The sequence below is a fragment of the Camarhynchus parvulus genome, chromosome 4, assembly GCF_901933205.1.
Source record: "Camarhynchus parvulus chromosome 4, STF_HiC, whole genome shotgun sequence".
Lineage (NCBI taxonomy): Eukaryota > Metazoa > Chordata > Aves > Passeriformes > Thraupidae > Camarhynchus > Camarhynchus parvulus.
Window position 1 is genome coordinate 70,755,296 of NC_044574.1, and position 20,157 is coordinate 70,775,452.

Sequence of the window (20,157 nt, forward strand, 5' to 3'; positions counted from 1 at the left end):
CAGTGTCATGGGTTGGGTTTTTTTCCAGAACATCTGATGGTGGAAAGACAGTTGGTACCATTGAAGTCAATCTTATGAAGATGGGAGAGCTAGATGAGGGGGAAACAGACCACATCACAGCAGATACTCAGGATCAAAAGGTAGAAACTCAGTTTATTGCACAAAGTTAATTAGAATGATCTGTTGTACCAGATGTCTAAAATACTAATTACCAAATTGGGTTGAGAACTTAAAACAAAATTTCTGCAGTAAGTACTGTGTAAACCTACCTCCCTCAACAAAAAAACCCAAACTCATGAAAATGTACAGAGTAATATTCTAACCTGAGTTTCCTAGGCCCTTTCCTTCTTGAGGAAAAAAATAGCTTATTTTTATCTCAACTGAAAATATTTGATCACTTCTGATAAAAACTGTCCGGAGAGATGCCATAAATACAGCTTCTTTTTTCCTTGGATAGCTGCTCTGGTTTCTGCCCTTGAAGTCCTGTTTATGTTGATTTTTACGTGCAATCTGTGCCCACAATGCTGAAAAGCTGGGAAGAATGACAGACAGGCAAACCAAAGAAGAGGTAACTTCCCTTGCAAAGGGGCTGGTTCATCTGCATTAAATGGGAGCACACAATTTTTGCAGCCCTAATACGACAGTTTACTGCTCAACACTATGGTGTATTCTGTTCTTCCTGAATAAAAGGAAATATTGCTACAGGGAATGCAGTTTGGAAGTTACATATAAGACTATTTTTTGAGCAGAGGACATTATTTTCAATATCTTTTCTGCGTAGCAAAATCAGTCTGCTTTTGTGTCAAATTCTGAGGGTAACTTTCACACTTTTTTTTCACCGCTTATCTCAGAGACCTCAATGCCTTTTTAAAACAGTAGATGAGTGTGACCAGTTCCAAAAAGCCAACAAATGCTGTGAAATCTTCCTGATTTTGACCTGTAAAACTTGCACAATATAGGCAACATGAGCTGTTTTTTCAGCCTTCTCTTCTATTTTGCTTTTCTTCCACTGCAAAACGTGGAATGAGACTCCTTGTAATTATTGGAGATGTAATTAATGAGCTCTGTTGGGCCTGGGGGACACAGAAGGCTTTAATAGCATCTTTCTAGGGGTTTCTAATACTTGTAAAGAGAGATCGGACTCATGACCGATGTATTTTCTGTGGTCTTTAAAGGAGTCCTTGGTTTGTACAAATCAGTTGCAACACAGTCTTGGTTTGTATGTTGATAGTGAGGATGCAATTGTGAGAATGATGAGTCATTGAATTAATAAAAAATAAGTTTTGAACTGGGTTTGCTCAGTTTTAGATAAACTACATGCAGGAATTTCTCACACAAGAGGAAGGTGATGGTTAAATTCATTTTCAGATATCGCCTGGTAAAGAATACATCATGTGTTGCTCTCTGCCTTAAGTTCTCCACTGAGCTTCTAGGAACTGGGGAAGCCCAAGGAACAGAGCTCCCTATGATGTTTAGGGACTCCCATTTGTTTTCTGGATGGGGGTAGGAGGAGCATTAAAAATATTATGTGCAGGGGTACACTGCTTGATTTTTCCATGAACTTTTTATACCTTTATGGACTAATCTTATCAAAGCAATATTCCAATTCACTTGTATAATAAATTACTTGAATCACAAAATCTGAGAACATTTTAAGGACTTTTTTGTGCTTCCTACTTTTCCCTTGTTTAAAAATTAATGAAGTGTTTTCTTGCACTGTGCATGGGAAAACTGCTTTGTCTAAAGAAACGTCTTTGAAAGCACAGAACTTGTAAAAAATGGTTTTAAACTAAAGTGCCTTATTTTTATAATAAAACTTATTAAGCTAAACTATTACTATCTCTCAACATTTCTGCCATAATACTGATAGGAAACATTTCTGTTTTGTTATGGAAAGCTGATCATATATTTTAATTTTCTTGGCTATAATTCTGACTGTGTTACAGTATCTTGGAAAAGAAATATAAAGATAAAAATGTAAATTATAAGTAAGGCTTTGAAAGTTTATATTATTATCACTCATGGTTTTCAGCCTACCTTTTATAAACTGCCATGGATTTATCTCAGACCCCCTGAATGTGTCACATTTGTGGTTGTATTTCTTTTGCAGTGTGCATTGGTTCATGAGTGTACAGCCACTGAAGGCATAAGTGGGAAAGACAACCTGCCTTCCTTAAATGCAGGTAAGAATTCCAATATCTGTAAGAGACAGCTCTTGCAACTCTTCGTCTGGTCCTGAAGAAATCACACAGATTTTTGGCAGAGCTCATAAATGTCTCTTCAAATGCTGCACAGATGTTTAAGTTCAATATTTTAGTGTTTTATACATGTTTTGCATTATCATTTTACTGAGAAATTTGAATGAATGTGTGTCAATTACGCTTTCTGAAGTAGTGCTGAAATCTCCATCTCCTGTATAGTTACTGTTCAGTGATTTTCAGTGACTGAAAATCAGACTGTCAGTGACTTCCATGGGCATGGAATTAACATCATTAGTTTCTGTCATCTCATTGCATGGCATTCTGTAAAATAATTATGCATTATTTGTAAGTGAATACCCAGCACAATCAATCTCTCCCATAACTGATGAAGTGGCAGTTTCAGATTGATCTGGAAACTATCTGTCCTAGAATGAAGGGAGCTGTTGGCAAGGCATTCTCAATTCTAGGTCAACTTGGGCTTGAGTGCATGGTGTTAAACTAGATCTATTTTTCTTTCATTATGCTGAGAAATACTACATGCTGATATGCTGTGCCATAAAACTTTTATTAGCCCAAGTTTATGAATCTCCATTACTCTGCAATAACAATGTCACAAATAAGTTATATGGGTCATCTAAAACCACAGCACTCTCAAGAATTCTGTTTGCTACATACTGTTGAGGAGGAATGTTACCAAACTTCTACAACTTTTTAAAATCTTTCCTGAAACTTTTTCATCTGACTTCTCTAATAGGGCAGACTTTCTGAATCAGCTTTGCAGTCTAAAGGAAGCACTAAAAACTGCCAAAAATTAAGTTCTTCCATATACGTGTGAATATTGTATTTTTTTTCTGTGAGTTGTTGAGGTTAGATCAGAATCAGAAAAAGTATGTTCTAGAGTGATACCATTTATTTTCATCAATTCAAAGTGAGAAAGATGTTAATTGAGAATTTCTGAATGTACCGGAACTACATCTGGCTCCAGAAATTCCTGAACTGGAAATAGCTGGAGGCACGGAGGGCATCTTGTGCCTCCAGGTATATATTTATGGCTTTTCTTGGACACATGATACAGAGCCAGTTGAAGGATTTGATCTAACCCAGTGCAGTTTGGTTCTGATTCTGTATGTCATCCAAATTAGTGAGACTTGAAGAAATGACATTTCTGTCAGAGAACAATACTGATTCACAGCTGATTCTTTTCTATTTGTTGCCTCCATTGTATGGATTGATTGGGGTTTTTTGTTGACTTCTTTTGTATAGAAAAATGCTGTAGGTTGTGAATGTGTTTTGTTGGAACTTCCAAGGTAGATATCAGTTTTAGGAATATTGAAGTCTCGATCAATTTGTCAAGAATATTTCCATGTGATTCTATAGCGTATCTAGACAGCGTTTTCACATTTGTTATTGTCATAAACAAACACAATATAAAACCAAAGCCCACCCTACACTACTAGCATTTATAAAGTCAAACATACCATGAAGAGCTTTTTTTTGTCATTTTTGGGGTTGTCAGGCTTTATTTAAAGAATTTAGGGGAAAGAGGTGCATATGCAAGAAATGACAGCCTGCAGGATATTGGAAAGAGTTTACACTCACAGGAAGTTTTTTTCTGATAAATAATTAGTCTTCTGTCTGTTTCCTGTATTTGTGACTTTCTCTTCTCATGCAGCATCACCTCCACTTTCCTGCTGACACCAGGCACTGATTCCAGGTTTTGTCAGTCCTACTCTTTTTATTGAATTCCTGATTTCTTAGAAAAATTTTAGCTCTCCTTTTGTACTGTCAGCCTCTTTCCCCAACGCATCAGACTTCTTGCCCAGCATACCTCCATGACTAGGCTTCCTGTGGATTAAGGCTCTCTGTGTTGCCTGGAGACAGACTGGATTTCTCGTATGGATACCTGTGCAGGAGTGTCAGGAAACCTGATAACATCAACAGTGCCTGCTTTCCCTGCTGTGTTCATACAGAACTACCCCCAGAACAGTATGTTTTCCATATACATTCATGTTTAGTACATGTGTATGCTGTTGTAAAGCTTTCTGGTACATTCTGTTTCTTGTTGTTTATCAGGCCTTCAAAAGGATGAAACTGAAAAAAACCTGCCTCTGTGAATCCTTAAGCTTGTGGGTATAGAAGCATGCTGGCATTCTTCTGAAATTTAAATCTTAGGATAGGGAACTCAGCCCTCCAGTGTGTTATGAGATGCTTATTGAGTGAGTGGGAATAAGCAATGTATTTCAGAGCCTTATCACTATTCCATCTATACCTCCAGAGACTGAATTTACGTCTCAAAATTCAGTTATTTATTTATAATGCTGGAGAGTTTGCCAGTTGTTTACATGTAAACAAATTGCATTCTAAATTTAAAAAAAGATAATAAAAGTAATTGAAATTAGGCAAAATTAAGAAAGCTGTAATTATTATTCCTGAGGTAATACACATCATATTCCTGTGCTACAAAGAAAGATATAAATAGGAACACTGTTAGCAAATTAATATATAGCAGAGATATGCTTTGATCTATGTTCAATAGGGAATGAAAATAAAACCAGAGTATTCAATCTTTTATTATTTTTTATTGTACTTTCAGGGGAAGCAATGTGAAGGATATTGCATGGAATAAAAAGCACAGAGGTCTTCATATTAAAAAGTGCGAATATCCAAAAATATGGATGGGTAAATATATGGCATTGGCTTTTAGGCTTGATGCTGTAGAGAAAAGCTTTTAAAACAGAGTTTTCTCTTTTTTAACCACTGCAGTTCATGTGGATTTTGGGTTTTCTTTAATGCCTCTCATTATCACTTTCTAAATACCGGAAGGATTATCTTTATGAAACTTCCACTCGTTTTAATGACTACTTTTTATAAAAAACAATTCTAGTCTTGCCCTTCTTATTGTACATGCCCTCTAGAATTTGGTTCTAGACAACTTGTTATTGTTAGAAATTAATTATTGTTGCAATTGGAGGGGAAGATACTTCTGAGATTGTTATGGAGTTGCATGCCTTCAGTAGTTCTGTTTATAAGGAAAACATCAAGTACTATGCAGCTTTTATTGGCAATCTTAAGCTTTAGCAATACTGCATATTAGGATTATTTGGGAAAAATTCCCAGGCTTTTTTTGACTTTGTAAATGAAGTTTTCTTCTTAAACCCATGGATTTGACCATTTAATAAAACTTAGAACACACTTGAGATTATCCCCATCTGAAAATTCAGACCTGAATCAAAGACCTGAAGATTAAGCTAGTACCTGGAGAGGAGTTTAATAATTCTAGCCACAATAAAATTCACAACTTTGAATCCATATTTTTAGTGTTCTTTGTCCCTTGGTGCAGTTGTGATGGGTTTTCTGGGGTTTGTTTTTTCTTTGTGATGGTGGTAACAGTGGGGAGATGGGAGGAAAGAGATTTTTCAGGTACATATTTGCATTAGGTTCTCACAGATTAATGTGTATTTTTCAGTGTAATAGATTCTGAGTGTGAATTTAAGGGCTGCTCTTGGAAAAAATCCTTTGATAAGCTCCTTAGGAAGTAGATAGAAAAAGGTAAAATAAAGAATCTTTTGTGTCTGGGGCATCATCATTTAAAATGTCCAGGTAATATACTGATTAGGGGGCACAACAGAAAAAACCAATACCAACTCAAAATTATCATCTGGTTTGGCAGTTTTCTGTTTAAGGCCAAACCTGAATTAGGCCTTAGTTTCCTGAGGTCTCCCTGACATTTGAAAATTTGCATTCCCTGCCTTGTTAATGGGAGATGATTGGTGCCATACATCAGCTTTGTGAATTGTCCGAAACTGTTACTATTATTGATGAGACTGATTTCATTGATTAAAAGACTCTCAGCAGAAGAGAAGGGTGGTAGGAAATATGCATTGACACATATTTTAACCAAGTGACATAATAAAGCCTGAACACTTGGTGAAAGTTGATCGTAGGCACAGGACTTGGAGATGTTTTTTTTCTGTAATTAAATCTGTGTGGTAAGAATCCTTAAACTCTAAAAGTGTGTGGAAAAATGTCTGAACATTGAGGTATTTTGGGTATTAGTAGTAAAGGAAAATTGCTCTTTTTAATATGTCAGAGAAATTAAGCATCTCTTTCGTTTATTTCACAATACTGAATGAAAATTTAGTTTTTGAAAGTAAAATCACTAAGAACTAAAGACAAAATTACTCTAAAAAGGCTTATAAAATGACAATAAAATGGCAAGAAATGCTTATAATGTACTGTAATTAAGAAATAGTTAGCTTCTGATTGTAAAGGCATAAATTATAACATCTGTATTGTCTCACCCTTCACAAGAGCTTGAAAATAGATTAAAAGTTTTTTAAAACTCAGTTGCTCCATTTCTGGATCAGAAAAGGGCATAATCCAACATCAGTTTTTCATCAAAGACTACTGATAAAAGACATCTCAGTAGAGTGATGGGAATATAGAGCAGTACAACCACTTAAACATTGCTCCTTTCTTCGAGTTGCAAGCAATGGGTTTATTATCAGTATATTTAAATCTCTGGTCTTCTTTTAGGCCTTTCCTAAAGGATTTTTGTTAAAAATCCTGATTGCTTAGATAGACAAGACAGTTTCTGTACCTTTTATTTTTAATTCTCTATAAATCAGACTACATAAACATTAATAGTGTCAGGGAGTTTTGAATTGAAATGTCTATTAGTAGCTGTCATTTTGACAGCAGCAGTTTCCCTGCAGCACACGTGGGGAATGTATTCCTCTGAGTTATAGACCACTCAGTGGCTGATCAATGGGAGCCTGCTGGAAGGCATCTTTCCCAGAAGGCTTGACAGAAAGGTAGCAGTGGATTTGGATGGCTGTCCAAACTCATTCCAAGTTAAGATATTGTGGACATATGTGTTAAATGACAATCATTTGTCTCCAAGTAAACTTATCAAACTAGTGAAACAGAACTTTTTCTTCCTCAGCTTTTTCCCTTTTTGATCTTTCTGGAAAATAAGAGCAGGGTAAAAAAAGAAAATAAAAAGATGGAAAGGAGAGAGTAGATTATATGGCATCGTTTTAAGATCTGAACAGAAATGTAGCCAACAAATGAAAACTGTAAAATAAAAAAATGTGATGAGTTTTAAACATAATCTTCCAAAATACAAAGAAATGTGATTTTCTTATGTCACATTGCAATAGTGATCTGAAAACAGTGTATGTAACATATTGACAGGGCTGTTATATTTATTTCTATGTTGTGGCAGTCTTGACCACATCAATGATCAAGGTAACTCTAATATGGTCAAAGGTCAAGTTTCCTTTAATGTAGAAGCACACCTTCTATTTGTATTAATGATTTGTGTGTGTATGTCAAGGGGAAGATGCAGCTGAACTCTGAGTCCTGTGCAATTTATTGGAATTGTGTGTGATGCTGACAAGCTATGGTGGTGACTGTATTGAGTTCATTGTTCATTTGTGCTCTCTGGTTTTCCTAACTTCAGCTTAAATGTAAGAAAAGAGAGTCTGATTTACATTCTCACTACTTTGAAGACCTAAATTCAAAGATTACCTACTCTGCTGGTAAAATGTGATTTATTGATGTTCTAGTAATACTTTGCCCTCCACATGCTGGTATAAAAATGAAATAAAAAATTAAATGTTTTTAGTAGAATTTTAATGGTTCTAAAATTAAATTTGTAAGCTAGGGGGAAAATAATATAATAATTTTGCAGGTTATTGTCATAAATTTTTGGAGTCATATAACCACATTAAAGCAAAATTATTTTTCCTCTTTGCAGTGTTGAGAAACCCCGTTTGTAAGTTATATAGATTCCCTACTTCTGACAACAAGTGGATGCGGATCCGGGAACAGATGGCTGAGACTACCCTCTCTTTCCATGTTCCTAAAGAACTAATAAATCTGCACATAAAGGAGGATATGAGAAGGTAAGGAAGAAGCAGCAATATAAATTACATTTTTCTGACTTTGAATCATGCAGTTGAGGAGATAAAATATATTTATTTGAAGTATGAAATGGGCACTTTCCAGCTGCTAAGAATTTACAGTTGTAACTGAACAGAATTGATTGCTCAGTAGGACTCCAGTGACCTCGTAAGTTCTGAGAAATGAACTGTGCTGAAGTGCAGTCATGACTTTAAATCTGTTAACACCACCACTTGATTAACAATATAAATATTCTGGAACATTAACATTTTATAAAGGATCAGAAAATGACAGGGGGCTGAGCAACATTGTGCTGTGTTTGGCTATGTGTCTGGGTAGAGTGAATAACATAGACAAACATTATGTAATGAAAAATGACAAATTTATAATGAATAAAGGAGCAATGAGGATAAAAATGACATTCCTTTAGCTAATCTACATTAGTTGGCGTAAGAAAAGGATTCCAAAGTAATGTTTGTTTGAAACCATAATGTTTGGCCTTGTAACCCAGAGAGATATCTGAGAATCATAACAATGTGTATGGCCTGGAGAAAAAGGAGAATAGGGAACACAGGTGTCCCAAAAGCCTTTGAATGTCCATTTCCCATTGCAGTGATTAAAATGGCAGCCTGTCCTTGAATCCTTGTAAGCTGTGCTGATAACATTTGGGGAAACACCTTTATTTTAAGTAGTCCAGGGCTACCCTGAAGACAATGCCTTCTTCTTCCAGTGATAATGGATGATGTAGAAGATATTACCTCCTTCCTCATGAAAGTTACTTAACACATAGATGGGCATCTGGTCTCATGTGTAAGAGTAATGCTGTGACCTAGTGTTGCATCCCAAAGCCATCCTGTGCACTTTAAGGCAATTGCTTCCTGTTGTGTCATATCCCAAAGCAACCTGTTGTGGTTGTTTGTTCTGCAGTATGAAGTGTCTTTTCCTTTTTTTATTTACCCCATCTGTTGCTTCTGTGTGATGTTTCTATGCCAATAGAACAGCATGTGGGAGACTGGAATCTTGATTTTAATAAAGTCAGTGGACTGATACATCCTTATGCATGGTGATGATGGGTTATAAAATTCCTATGAATTGTTATAATAGTTTATTTTATTCATTTAGTACTGTGTTTAGGCATTTATGGCCTCATCTTGTTTGAGAATACTTATGTGCAAGGTTTTTGTAGTAAGCAATAAAAATAGATTATACTGAGTCTCACAGTTCATGCGCTTCCCATATTTTCATTTGCCCCATGGGTAAATGCCTTTTAAATGTTAGAGGATTACTTCAACCACTTTTATTACTACTGCATTATTCTCTCCAAAGGCATAATGCAAGTAATGCAAGCCCTTGTTGTTTTATCATATTATAGAATTCACCTCCCTGGATAAACTCATAGTAAAAATTCACCATGGTGGGGTTTTCTCTTCACCAAAATAAAGATTTGAGAAAGAAGCAGAAGTAAAAGTTGCACAAAGATTGAGATAAATACCTCTGATTTTCCTGACTGCCGATGTGGTTGAGCTGTTAAAGGCTAGTTGAAAGTGTGGGTGTGAAAGAAAGAGACAAAGTGATACAGTCTGAAGGAGATAAGACTTACCAAAAGGAGCAACAACATGTAGAATACTAGCAGATGGTGGGAATAGGGGCATCTGTGTCATCTGTCATCATGTAAGAGTGTGGGTTGGAGCTTCAGCTTTCTCTGTGCTTTTTCAAAATAATTGTGAAGATGTGTGTTCTTGTGGAGTCCTTACACTTGCGATCTAGTAAAACATGTGAGGAGGATGCTACTATATTGGGTGTTGAGCTCACACAAAACATTCACTGCACCATCTTCAGGCTATTCTCTTCTGAAGTATTCTTCTCTATGTCTTTTTCCCTCTGTTAGTATAAAAGGATAAATATTTTTGTCTCAGAAGCCAGTTATCAAACTCAGCCTGTTTTTTTTTTTTTTTTTTATTGTGGCTTCAATATAGTCTGGTCTGAAACAGTTACCTATAAAAATATATAAGTAAGTGTTAATACTATTCAGTATTCATTAAAAATTGTAGTTTAAATTCCCTTTTCTCACAGCTCTTAAGATTGATTATCTCATGATAAAACTTCAGTGTTCATTGTTAACCAAACCTTTTCATTTACTGACATGATGCTTTGAAATATGTAACCTCTAAGGGTATCTAACTTTGAATTTCAGCATGAAATAATGTTTTTAAAGAAATGCATGAATTGAAAATTTTTATCCTTCAAGCCTCCCTGGAAGAAATTTTATCAGGAGCTATATGGTAATTTTTATTGTTCTAGTAAAGGTCATACAGTCTGCTTTGCTTGTTTTTATTACAAAATTGTTTCTGTTTCCTCTTTGATGTATTCCAATGAGTCCTTTCTTCTGTTTTTAATATTTTTTACACAAATCTGGTCCTGATATTTTACATGTGTCATGCAAGATTAGCGAAGTGGTTCTTTGAACCTAATGATTATAAAAGAGTCTTGGCTTACAATAATTTTTCAGAAAGTTGATTGCCCTATATAATTGAAGCTTGCAGTTGTAGATGCAACCCGTGTAACTGGGTCAGAGCAGCAAGAGATTTGGCTGAAAGGAAATTCCACCTATACTTGAATTTGGCCCATGGCATTTGTGATCACATCTCATAAGCAAATTTCAGATATAAATTACTGAACTTAAACCCCCTCTCCAGAGTAAAAAGCACACATGCAAGCTTTCTCCTGCATCACAAATGACTGTCCTATCCGATCAACACTAGGCTTTTTTTTGGTGCAAATCTATGCACTCTGTATTTTCTTTCTTTCATGAAACATTTTGAAACAATGGCAACATTCAGACTGTCTGAAAAATACATATTTTTTTAACTGCCTCTTACTACACAACTTCCATTGAGAAATGGAGCCACAGTGATTGATAGCATGTGTTGGGAGTAGGCTTTGATTTTTGTTTTGGACATTTGGATGTTGGTATTTACTTGACTTGTTTTTGAGCAGTGGCATTGTGAAAGTGTTGTATTGATAAGAGGTGACAGCATTTAATGAAAGTGATTTTGGGTAAACTTATAATGACTTTTGAAGATATTTGAATCACATTGAGAGAGGCACTGTTACTGTGCTTATCCAGTCAAGGATTTTTCACAAGATTGTTTCTTGTAAGTACCTAATTTTCAACACTTAAAAAGTTCCCAAACCCGTTGGTAAAATGTAGCTCAGATGCATATAAATGCAGTATTTATCTCATTGTGCATCAAAAAGGATATGAAACTTTTCTCTTCTTACTCTCCATCAGTTACTGCATAAAGGAATGTAAGTATATGAACATAGGTGGAACTTGACTTTTGTAAACCGTGTTCAGACAGTTGTCCTCATGAGTCAAGATCAGTTTTAAACCCCATTAATTTATAAACTAAAGGATGAAATATTGTAATGAATGAACATAATTTTCTCTCCTCTTGATTTCACGGTTCACAGCCAATTTCAGAAGATATGGCCTCCGTGAAAGCCTAAGAGGGGCTATCATAGGTGACTTAAGTAAAATTTTCTGGATTTTACTTTGATTTTGGGTGTTTAAAGTTGTACTGCGCTGGAATGGAGTGACATCACTTGCTTTTTTTGTGATGGTTACGTCTACATAACGTTACCTTGAATTCAGCAGTGCTGTGTGGCAGCAGCTCTCTGGCCAGAGAGCAACGCACAACTTTCCCAGGAATCCTCCTGGGAAAACCTGTGATAGGATCAGAGAAAAGAATGATAAACAATTCTTATCTTCACTTGCTGCACCTGTTGTTGTGAACATGTGGAATGTGTTTTGGAGATTTGTTTACCAAAGGGTGGTTTCTTAATTAGCCAATGGGGATGTGTTTGGATTGGAGGACCAATTAGGTCCACCTGTATTGTAACTGTCCATAAAAGCAATGGGTTTCTTAATAAGTATAGTATAATGAAGTGATTGATCAGCCTTCAGTGAATCATGGAGTCAATGCTAATTATTACCCAGCTGGGGGCCTGTGACGACAGTGCTGAATGTATAAAATGCTAACTTACCTTCTATATTGGGATTGCCCTCTCAGAGAAAGCTTTTTAGCAAGATCCACACAGGTTTTAAGACTCCAGAGAAATCATTAGTACCGATTAGCAAAGGCTGCTAAGATTCCCAGATGTTCTAGATGTTCTATTTCTGCACAGCATGCCCTAAGGAAGTCCATATTGATCAAATTAGAGCCTCCCACAACATGGTGAAAGAAGGCAAAATAGAAGTGAAAAATTTTGTTACTTTCTGTCCCTTAAGGCATTAGGGTGACTAAAAAAGCTTTATACAGTTTTATGATGTTGCTTGTGTCATAGAGATCCTCACTTTGTATTTGGAATTATGCTGATTAATAAATTGTGGGAAAAAAGAAAACAGAAACCCAGAAAATGTTTGAATGGTTGAGTAATTGCTCAAATAATAATGTGATCAATCTTGCCACATATATGACTCCAAGCTGAAAGAAGGAAATAAAGTTTGAAATGTAAACTGTGAAAATAAAATGGTTTTGCTCATATCATGCAACTGAAGCAATATTGTCTAAAGCTAATTCCACTGTATTTTGGTGAAGCAATCAAAATTGAAAAATAACAAAAAAAAAAACCCTAAAACAATTCTAGACCCTACTGCTAATTACTAAAATATAATTTAGGATAAAAGTGTAAATTCCACAGATGTAATTCTAAGTATTGCTGAATTTAAGACTCTGCAATTGACTGATTCTGGAGAATGATCCTGTGCTATTAAATGCAAATCATACAATTAAGTCCAAATGATCATGCACTTTGAAGATACTGAGGTTTTGAAAGATAAACCCTAGTAATAAAATATCCAAGGAAGGGAGAGAGTTCAGTAGGGAAAGAATTTAAAGCAGGAATGGAAGCAAAATGGTCTTTAAGTAGGAAGGGAGAAATGAGTTAAATTTAGTTTCTATATTGTCTACACTTTGTATAATAAAAAGTGTAGTGGATAGATATTAAAAAGGAACTTAAAGTTTTCATATAAAATGAACCATATAAAATCTTATAATGGCTTTGTAAACCTCAGTCTATTCTCCTCACATGTATAGGAAAAGAGGTTTTAAAGTATTTTTAAATGTGTTTGTTGCCTTTTTTGGGGTGGGTAGTTTGCTCATGTGCGGGATGGTTCCTCCCCGCGGGGGAACTCCTGGGCAGGTGCTGGCAGAGCAACTCCTTGGCGGATCCCGGAGGAGCGACCCCTCAGCCCGCCGTGCGTGCAGTCCCGGGTGGTTATCATTGACGCCAGCAGTTTATTTACAGACACAAACAGGACGGGGGCTGCTAGGAGAGCCTCTTGAGCTGTTTATTTTTCAGCATCAGTCTCATATACATTATGATAATGGAGCAATGCGAACAGCTCGCTGTCCAGGCAGCAAGCCAGAAAACTTAATGTTACAACAGACCATAAACCTTTCTTAGTCAATCGCACAAAGCAAAAGCATATTGACAGTAATTCTATCCGATCACCATAAGCACACATAGCTTTGGCTAAAACAATGCTTGCTTATTTTCGAATACAATGCCCGTTTATAAGAGACAATGCACAGAGCCCTATTCATAAGCTAGCTTAACCTTGCTAGATAAACTTTTTGCAACTTAGAAAGCCTATACAAGCACTATACACAGCTTCTATTGTTTTATCCACCCATATCTTTTCTACAGTTTAAATAATTTTTTCTGCTGGTTTAGCTCTGTTCACAATTCTGCTGTATCTGAGGCCTGTCACTTACAGCCTTCCTAAAACCCTCTGATTTTATGGATTCCCACAATCATCAGTGTGACCAGGGTGACGGAGGGCTCGAGACACTGGCGTAAATCCGACTGGCTTTACTGCAGGGAAGTCCGAGGGTCCAAGGAGGGAGGGAAGCAGGGACACCACCACAGCAGCAGGGAGCCAGTGCCAGGGCGAGCTCGAGCCCCAAACTGGGGTGGGACCAGGGTTTATAAAGGGGAGAAGGTAGGCAGGGTCGGGGTACACATCACCCAGTAGGGACAGGGCTCAGAGGAGGGGACAAGGTGGGGTGATACGAGGTACACCTATGAAAATGTGGGAAGAGGGTGGTCTTGTAACAGAGTCCAATGGGGCATCGGAGAACATGGAACTTGCTAGAACTGGGAGGGAGCCACGGCTGATTGACATTTAGACAGGAGTGTCTTCCCAAGGCATCCTCGCCCCGTTTTCCCCCTGCCCTCCTCCCACACTCATGTGGGATTTCTTTTGTCTCTTTTTTTCTGCTTTTTTTCTCTTTTTCTGTTTGTTTGTTTGTTTCTAACCAACTGTTCAGGGCATGCAAAGGTAAGCGCAACTTCCATTGAAGTTTACAGTTGCCTGTCAGGTCAGGCTTACCAAAACTTGGAATAATTTTGGGAAATTCTGTAAGAAGACAAAAATGCAACTGTTTTCAAGAGAGTCTAAAATGAGATTATTAGTAGAGAAAGAAAAACATGCCTTTTTTTTTCATTCATTTTTGGTTTTTTTTTCTTTTTTTTTTTCTTATTGACTCCTCCATAATAATTATTTGCCTGGTTTGGAAACAATAGAGTGAAAAAGCTATGAGTATTTTATTTCTGGAGGGAATGTTATATTGTTTGTCTGGAGTTTATTGCCTGTATATCACAGAAGCATATCTTGTAGCTAAGAAAAATGAGAGCAATTTTATCTGATTCTGTTCTTTAAAAAAAAAAAAAAAAGAAGCGGTTATCCATACATTTTAGAGTGAACTTTGTGAGGAAGAATAATTCCTGTGCTCCTTTCCTTAGAAGCTTCTAAACTTCCTTTATGTATGAGTGATTGAGTCATATCCCAAAGCTTATGGTGTATATTTACTCCAAAGCTCCTGTTTGATAAATATACAGAATTTTTATGCTGTAACAATATTACAGAAGTTTTGCAAATATAATCTGCAGAAATGTCTCCTCTTGTTTTGAATCCTGCTAAACTCTTTGCTTCTGATGTTTTGTGAAAGTAGATTTCAGAAGCTAATTTTGCTTGGTGGAGGCCAAAATCACTTCATTTTCTAGGTTTTGAATTTGTCATGTTTGCTTTACTAGGAAACACATCATTAGATTTTTGAAGCTGTATGTATAAAAAATTGCTACTTGGTCTTCATACAGCATTTTCAGTTTATGTGCTTTTATCTTATATTCTCTTAATTATCTCCTCTTCTTTTAATTACATTGATCTTTTCAACTTCGTCTTTCAATTTGTCAGGATTTGTGTCCGTAATGATGCAAGTGGCTATTTTTGCTGTTTTCTTTTCTGAGACAGAGTAATCACAACCAAGAAAGTTCTTTGAGGGATTGCCCCCTTTTCACTCCTCATGCACATCTTAACATCTTGCTGATGTTTCGCATTATTTTAGTTGGAGTTTTGGAGACAGGCAACTTGACACTGTGTTCATGCAGCAACAGCCAACTTTATTGAGAGCTCACATCCTTATATACGTAAGGAGCCCATGAGGTTAATCCTCTTGGCTGAGCCAGTTACGTCCCAGATAACCAGCCAATAGCAGCCTGAGTCCCCAATGGCCTGGGCCTGCTCTTACTGGTTGAATTCTGTAGGTAAGGTAATTATATAATCAATAATGTATTTCAGTTATAAAGTTGGAATTATTTATACTGTGAGGCCTACAGGCCAGCTGTAGGCCACCACATATTTTGATTTATTGTCACTGACCACAGGTTTTTATTGTGCAGTCTGAAATGGTGTCTGGACTGCTGGTGGTTCTGAACTTGCAGAAACAAGTTCGTTAGAAACATGAGTTCAATATTGGGACCTCCTTCAAATAATTTTGCAACATGATTCGTACCACTCGTTCAAAGTACTCCTTACAGAAATCAGGGGGCTGTATTTTAGCTCTGAATATTCTTCCTTCAGACTTCTAAGCTGTTGTATCTAAAGCGATGAGCAAGTCTTGTTTTGTTACTGTTGTCATTAAAGTGCATGGCACAAAGCAGGAGCTGTTTAAGTAGAAATTACCAACATGAATCATACAGGAAATTCATTGCGCCTCTTTCAGGTGCTTTTAGTGGTTTACTATATTCATGCATCTAAGATGTTCTCAAAAATAAAATTGCGTGAGTTGGTAAATCAAAGATAGACTCTGAACCTTGGGCTCAGATTCTCAGCCATTTCTTGATAATGGACTTCTCAGAACATAATTAATCTACCAAAGGAAAGAATGTGATTATCAAAATGTACCTAAAAGAGACTTAAGAATTAGCTAATTAACTAATATTTAAGGTTGGAGAAAGAGGAATGGGGCAGACTGTTTACATCCACATTCTGGTTAGATGCAAACGGGTGAAGAATATGCCAAGGCCACCAAGGGATGTACCTGATTAGTGAAGGCAGGAGACAGTGGAAGCTCAGACATGTTCTTGGGTGGATTTTGCATTGGGCAGTGGCAGAAAAGACTATCCAGGAGGTAGTTTGAGGAGCTGAACAGCAAGCCAAAGACAAACAGCTCTAGACAAAGCTTGGATTTCGTTCTGTAAGATGTGCTTAAGTTGATGCAAAGCCCAAGATCTGTGACAGTGATGAGAGCAATTACCTGGAAAAGACTTTGAAAGAAGATTTGGAGTAGGGGGATGATAAATAAATTTTAACAACACAGAGTTTGCTGTAAGCTTCCTGTACAGTTGACAAGCTAAGTTCCATGGATGCATTGAAAAGTTGGATCAGTAACTGATTTGCCCTCTGTAGAACCAATATCTATTATAAAGATTAATTTTTTTATAGCACAATTGTTGTTTGAGACAATTACTGGTTGAAGTGTGTTTTTAAAGTTATTCAATGAAATAAGTTAACATAAAAGTATTAAAATAGTATTAAAAATTTCAACAATTGTATTAGTATGAACCATAAACTTTTTCAAAAATGAAAAATATTATAGTTTTTCCACTCTGTTTCCTTTTAGAAAAGGCCTTTCATGTAATAATAATAAAACTTGGTACTGTGGAATATTGTCGATGGAGTTTAGATATAGAAAAGACAACTCTTTTTCATTCATAACTCAGAATTGTATTGAGTCAACAACAGCAGTGATAAACTGTAAAAAAACCACAAGACATAAATCCAATTTAAATCCTCTGTCTTCTATAATTTCATTAGAAAAAGAAATAAAGATATAAAGTGAGGCTATGAGGCTATTTCCTGAGGAAGTGTCTGTCATATAATCCTGTTTTCTAATGGTTTTGATTTTAAAATGAAATGATTTTTAAAATGGCTGTATTTTAAAATGAAAATAAATTCAGAAATTGTAGTCTTTAAAGTTTCCATGCTGTGTATGCTCTAGATTGCTATAGCACTGTACTCTCACTTTAAGTATTGTTGATGTGTCTTTTTTGCAACATATTGAAGACTGAATTTTTACTTCAGTGATTTGTACACGTTTCTGTGAAGAAACAAATACCAGCCTTGTCACCAGTAGTGGGGGCAGGATTTGATATTTCTTGAAAACCTATTAAAATTAATATTCCCATTGCTATTGGTGTCAGTGGAGTTAACTCATAGCCAGCTGGTTAAACAAGTTTTTGGGTTTGGTTGGATGTTTTACTATCAGACAAAAGTTTTCTATTCCTGCTGTTGTTTAACTTCAGTTTGAGACCAAGAGTTCCAGGCATGAGCTTAGATAGAGGCAGGGATATAGTTCTTGGATAGAATACTCTATTCCTATACAGAAGGAGTAGTAAAGTTTTGGAAGCCAGCCAGGTCCAAACATTGTTGCTAAAACTATTAAATCAGACACCATAAATATTAAGGGCCAAAATATTATCACTGCACATAAACAAAATTGTGTACCCTGACAAATTTTACACACTTCTCTGAGAAGGAAGCCCTAAGATTTTAATTGAAAGGGAACCTGATGTTATACTGCTAAAAACTGGCAAAGAAAATGGTCACTGAGAATGTTTGGTTTTTCCTTTCATACCCCTTCATGGCAGATTGTTCTTATGCTACAACATTGCCAGTTTCTATTGTTGGAGGAAAGTTTAATTGGTTCAGCTTCACGAGCAACTAAATTGCAAAAAGTAGTAATATCATTAACATAAACTGTCAACAAGTTCATCTGTTGTAATCTTTCTTTCCATGTTGATATTTTCAAGAACATGTATAAATGAAATGCTTTAATTCCGCCTCCAGTGCAATCTCTTTGGTTTTGATTGTCATCTACACCAGGAGCAGAGGTATGCCTATGGAGCTTATTCTGACTGCACTGTTCACACTAATGCAAAGCTAGTAATCATGGGGGAAACATCACCAGTGTGTTGCTGTTCCGTTTAAGAAATAATTTTAAGACTTTTTGACTAATGGTCAGATATGCTACTCGCATAAGTGAGCTCTATGTTCCTGTGCTGCAAGCTTACTGGTCTTTTCCTCCCTCTTTCCACCTCTTCTCCCCCATTTTTGCTTTTTCTTACATAATTTTTCTGTATGCAAGAGCTGTCTTCTGGAAGACTTTTTGGAGACTTCCAAGAATTGCAGTGAAACACTCTTCTTGCTGCTCCAAGGAAAATAATGAAAACTGGTTGTGTTGCACACATTTTCTCCTGCAAAATTCCAGATGTTTGACGACTGACTGAAGATCTTTTATTTTCCTTAAAAGCGGGTCCCACAAAATGGCTTTGGGAGAGATACAGGAGAAACTTCCTCTGCAAGAGGAAAAACCAAACAGAAAGCCCAAAGTACTAAGCTTGTTTGTGCAGGAAATTCAAATGATCTCTATTTCACTCGGGTCAGCTCTCAAGAGTGTACAGGAAAACCGATAATTTATTAAAGGATTTCCTTTTGGATTTCCAGTGACATGTTTGGTTACCATAGCAGTACTTTTTTGACCTGATGAACACTGTAAGGCTGGACATGACATTTTAGGGAGCTGGTGTTGGGGTTTTTTGTGGATGTTTTGTTTTGAATCCTGAAGAAATGTGGTGAGAGCTGATGTGTTGATTAAACTGAATTTGTAGAAACACTGCTAGAAATATGTTTATGAAGTGTTTATGAAAGTATACAAAGAGTAGTGCATCAAAACAACTATACTGAAAGTTTTGCGGGAAAAAGAAACTTTGTATACTTTCCAATGGTGTTTAATATTTCTTCACAGAAAGTTACTTGCTCTGAGCACAGCTCTCTGGAGCCTGGAAGGCTTCTTTCTTTCATGAAAGAAATAGTATTTCATTTTGAAGGTTACTGCATTTATACCAGATGAGTTTTGAACACAAAAGTTACTGCATTATCTACTGACATAATTTATTGTGTACTTGTAAAACAGAGACGAAAAGCAGATCTTACAAGCATTCTGAAAAGGGATTTTATTTCAATTAGGAAATCTTTCTGATGTTTTGTAGCAAACTTGTTTTAGATTAATTTGGATGAATTTTAATGGATTAATGAGTTAATTAGTGCCTTCTCTTTTTGCTTTTTGGTACAGGAATCAGGAGCTTAAAGACCTGGGAGAACTTGCTCCTCACTGGGACAACATGCGCAAAAGTGTAATTGCTCACTGTGATCAGATGTTGAGTATGTACCAGGACACTCTTGCAGAGCTTGGGAAGCATACAGGTAGGAATCTGTGATTTTATCTGGAACATTTCAGAACTTACTAGATTGTTAGCTATAAAACACTGGCATATTCAGCAGGAATAAAATACATAAAAATCTTAGAATCAAAGGATGGTTCGGATTGGAAGGGACCTTAAAGATTATCAAGTTCTAGCCCACCTGGACCAGGTTACTCAAAATCCCATCCAGCCTGGCCTTGAATACTTCCAGCAATGGGGCATCCACAGCTACTCTGGGCAACCTGTTCCAGTGTCTCACCCCCCTCCCACATGAAAGAATTTCTTCCTAATATCTAATCCAAATCTCCCCACTTTAAGTTTGAATACCCTTGTCCTGTCATCACATGATCTTGTAAATAGTTCCTCTCCAGCTTTGTTGTAAGCTCCCTCCATGTACTGAAAGGTTGCAATTACATCAGCCTGAAATCTCTTTTCCAAG

The 20,157-nt window shown here is 36.4% G+C and overlaps 1 protein-coding gene across 7 annotated transcripts in view; it reads left to right on the plus strand.

Moving 5' to 3' along the window:
• Nucleotides 1–20,157, plus strand: part of INPP4B (inositol polyphosphate-4-phosphatase type II B) — a 309,017-nt gene that overhangs the window by 196,907 nt on the left and 91,953 nt on the right. For all 7 annotated transcript variants that reach the window (XM_030947361.1, XM_030947363.1, XM_030947360.1 and 4 more), the window contains 4 exons: nucleotides 29–140; nucleotides 2,111–2,183; nucleotides 7,963–8,110; nucleotides 19,589–19,719. In XM_030947361.1, coding sequence (XP_030803221.1) covers nucleotides 29–140; nucleotides 2,111–2,183; nucleotides 7,963–8,110; nucleotides 19,589–19,719 — 464 coding nt within the window. The remainder of the gene's footprint in view (nucleotides 1–28; nucleotides 141–2,110; nucleotides 2,184–7,962; nucleotides 8,111–19,588; nucleotides 19,720–20,157) is intronic.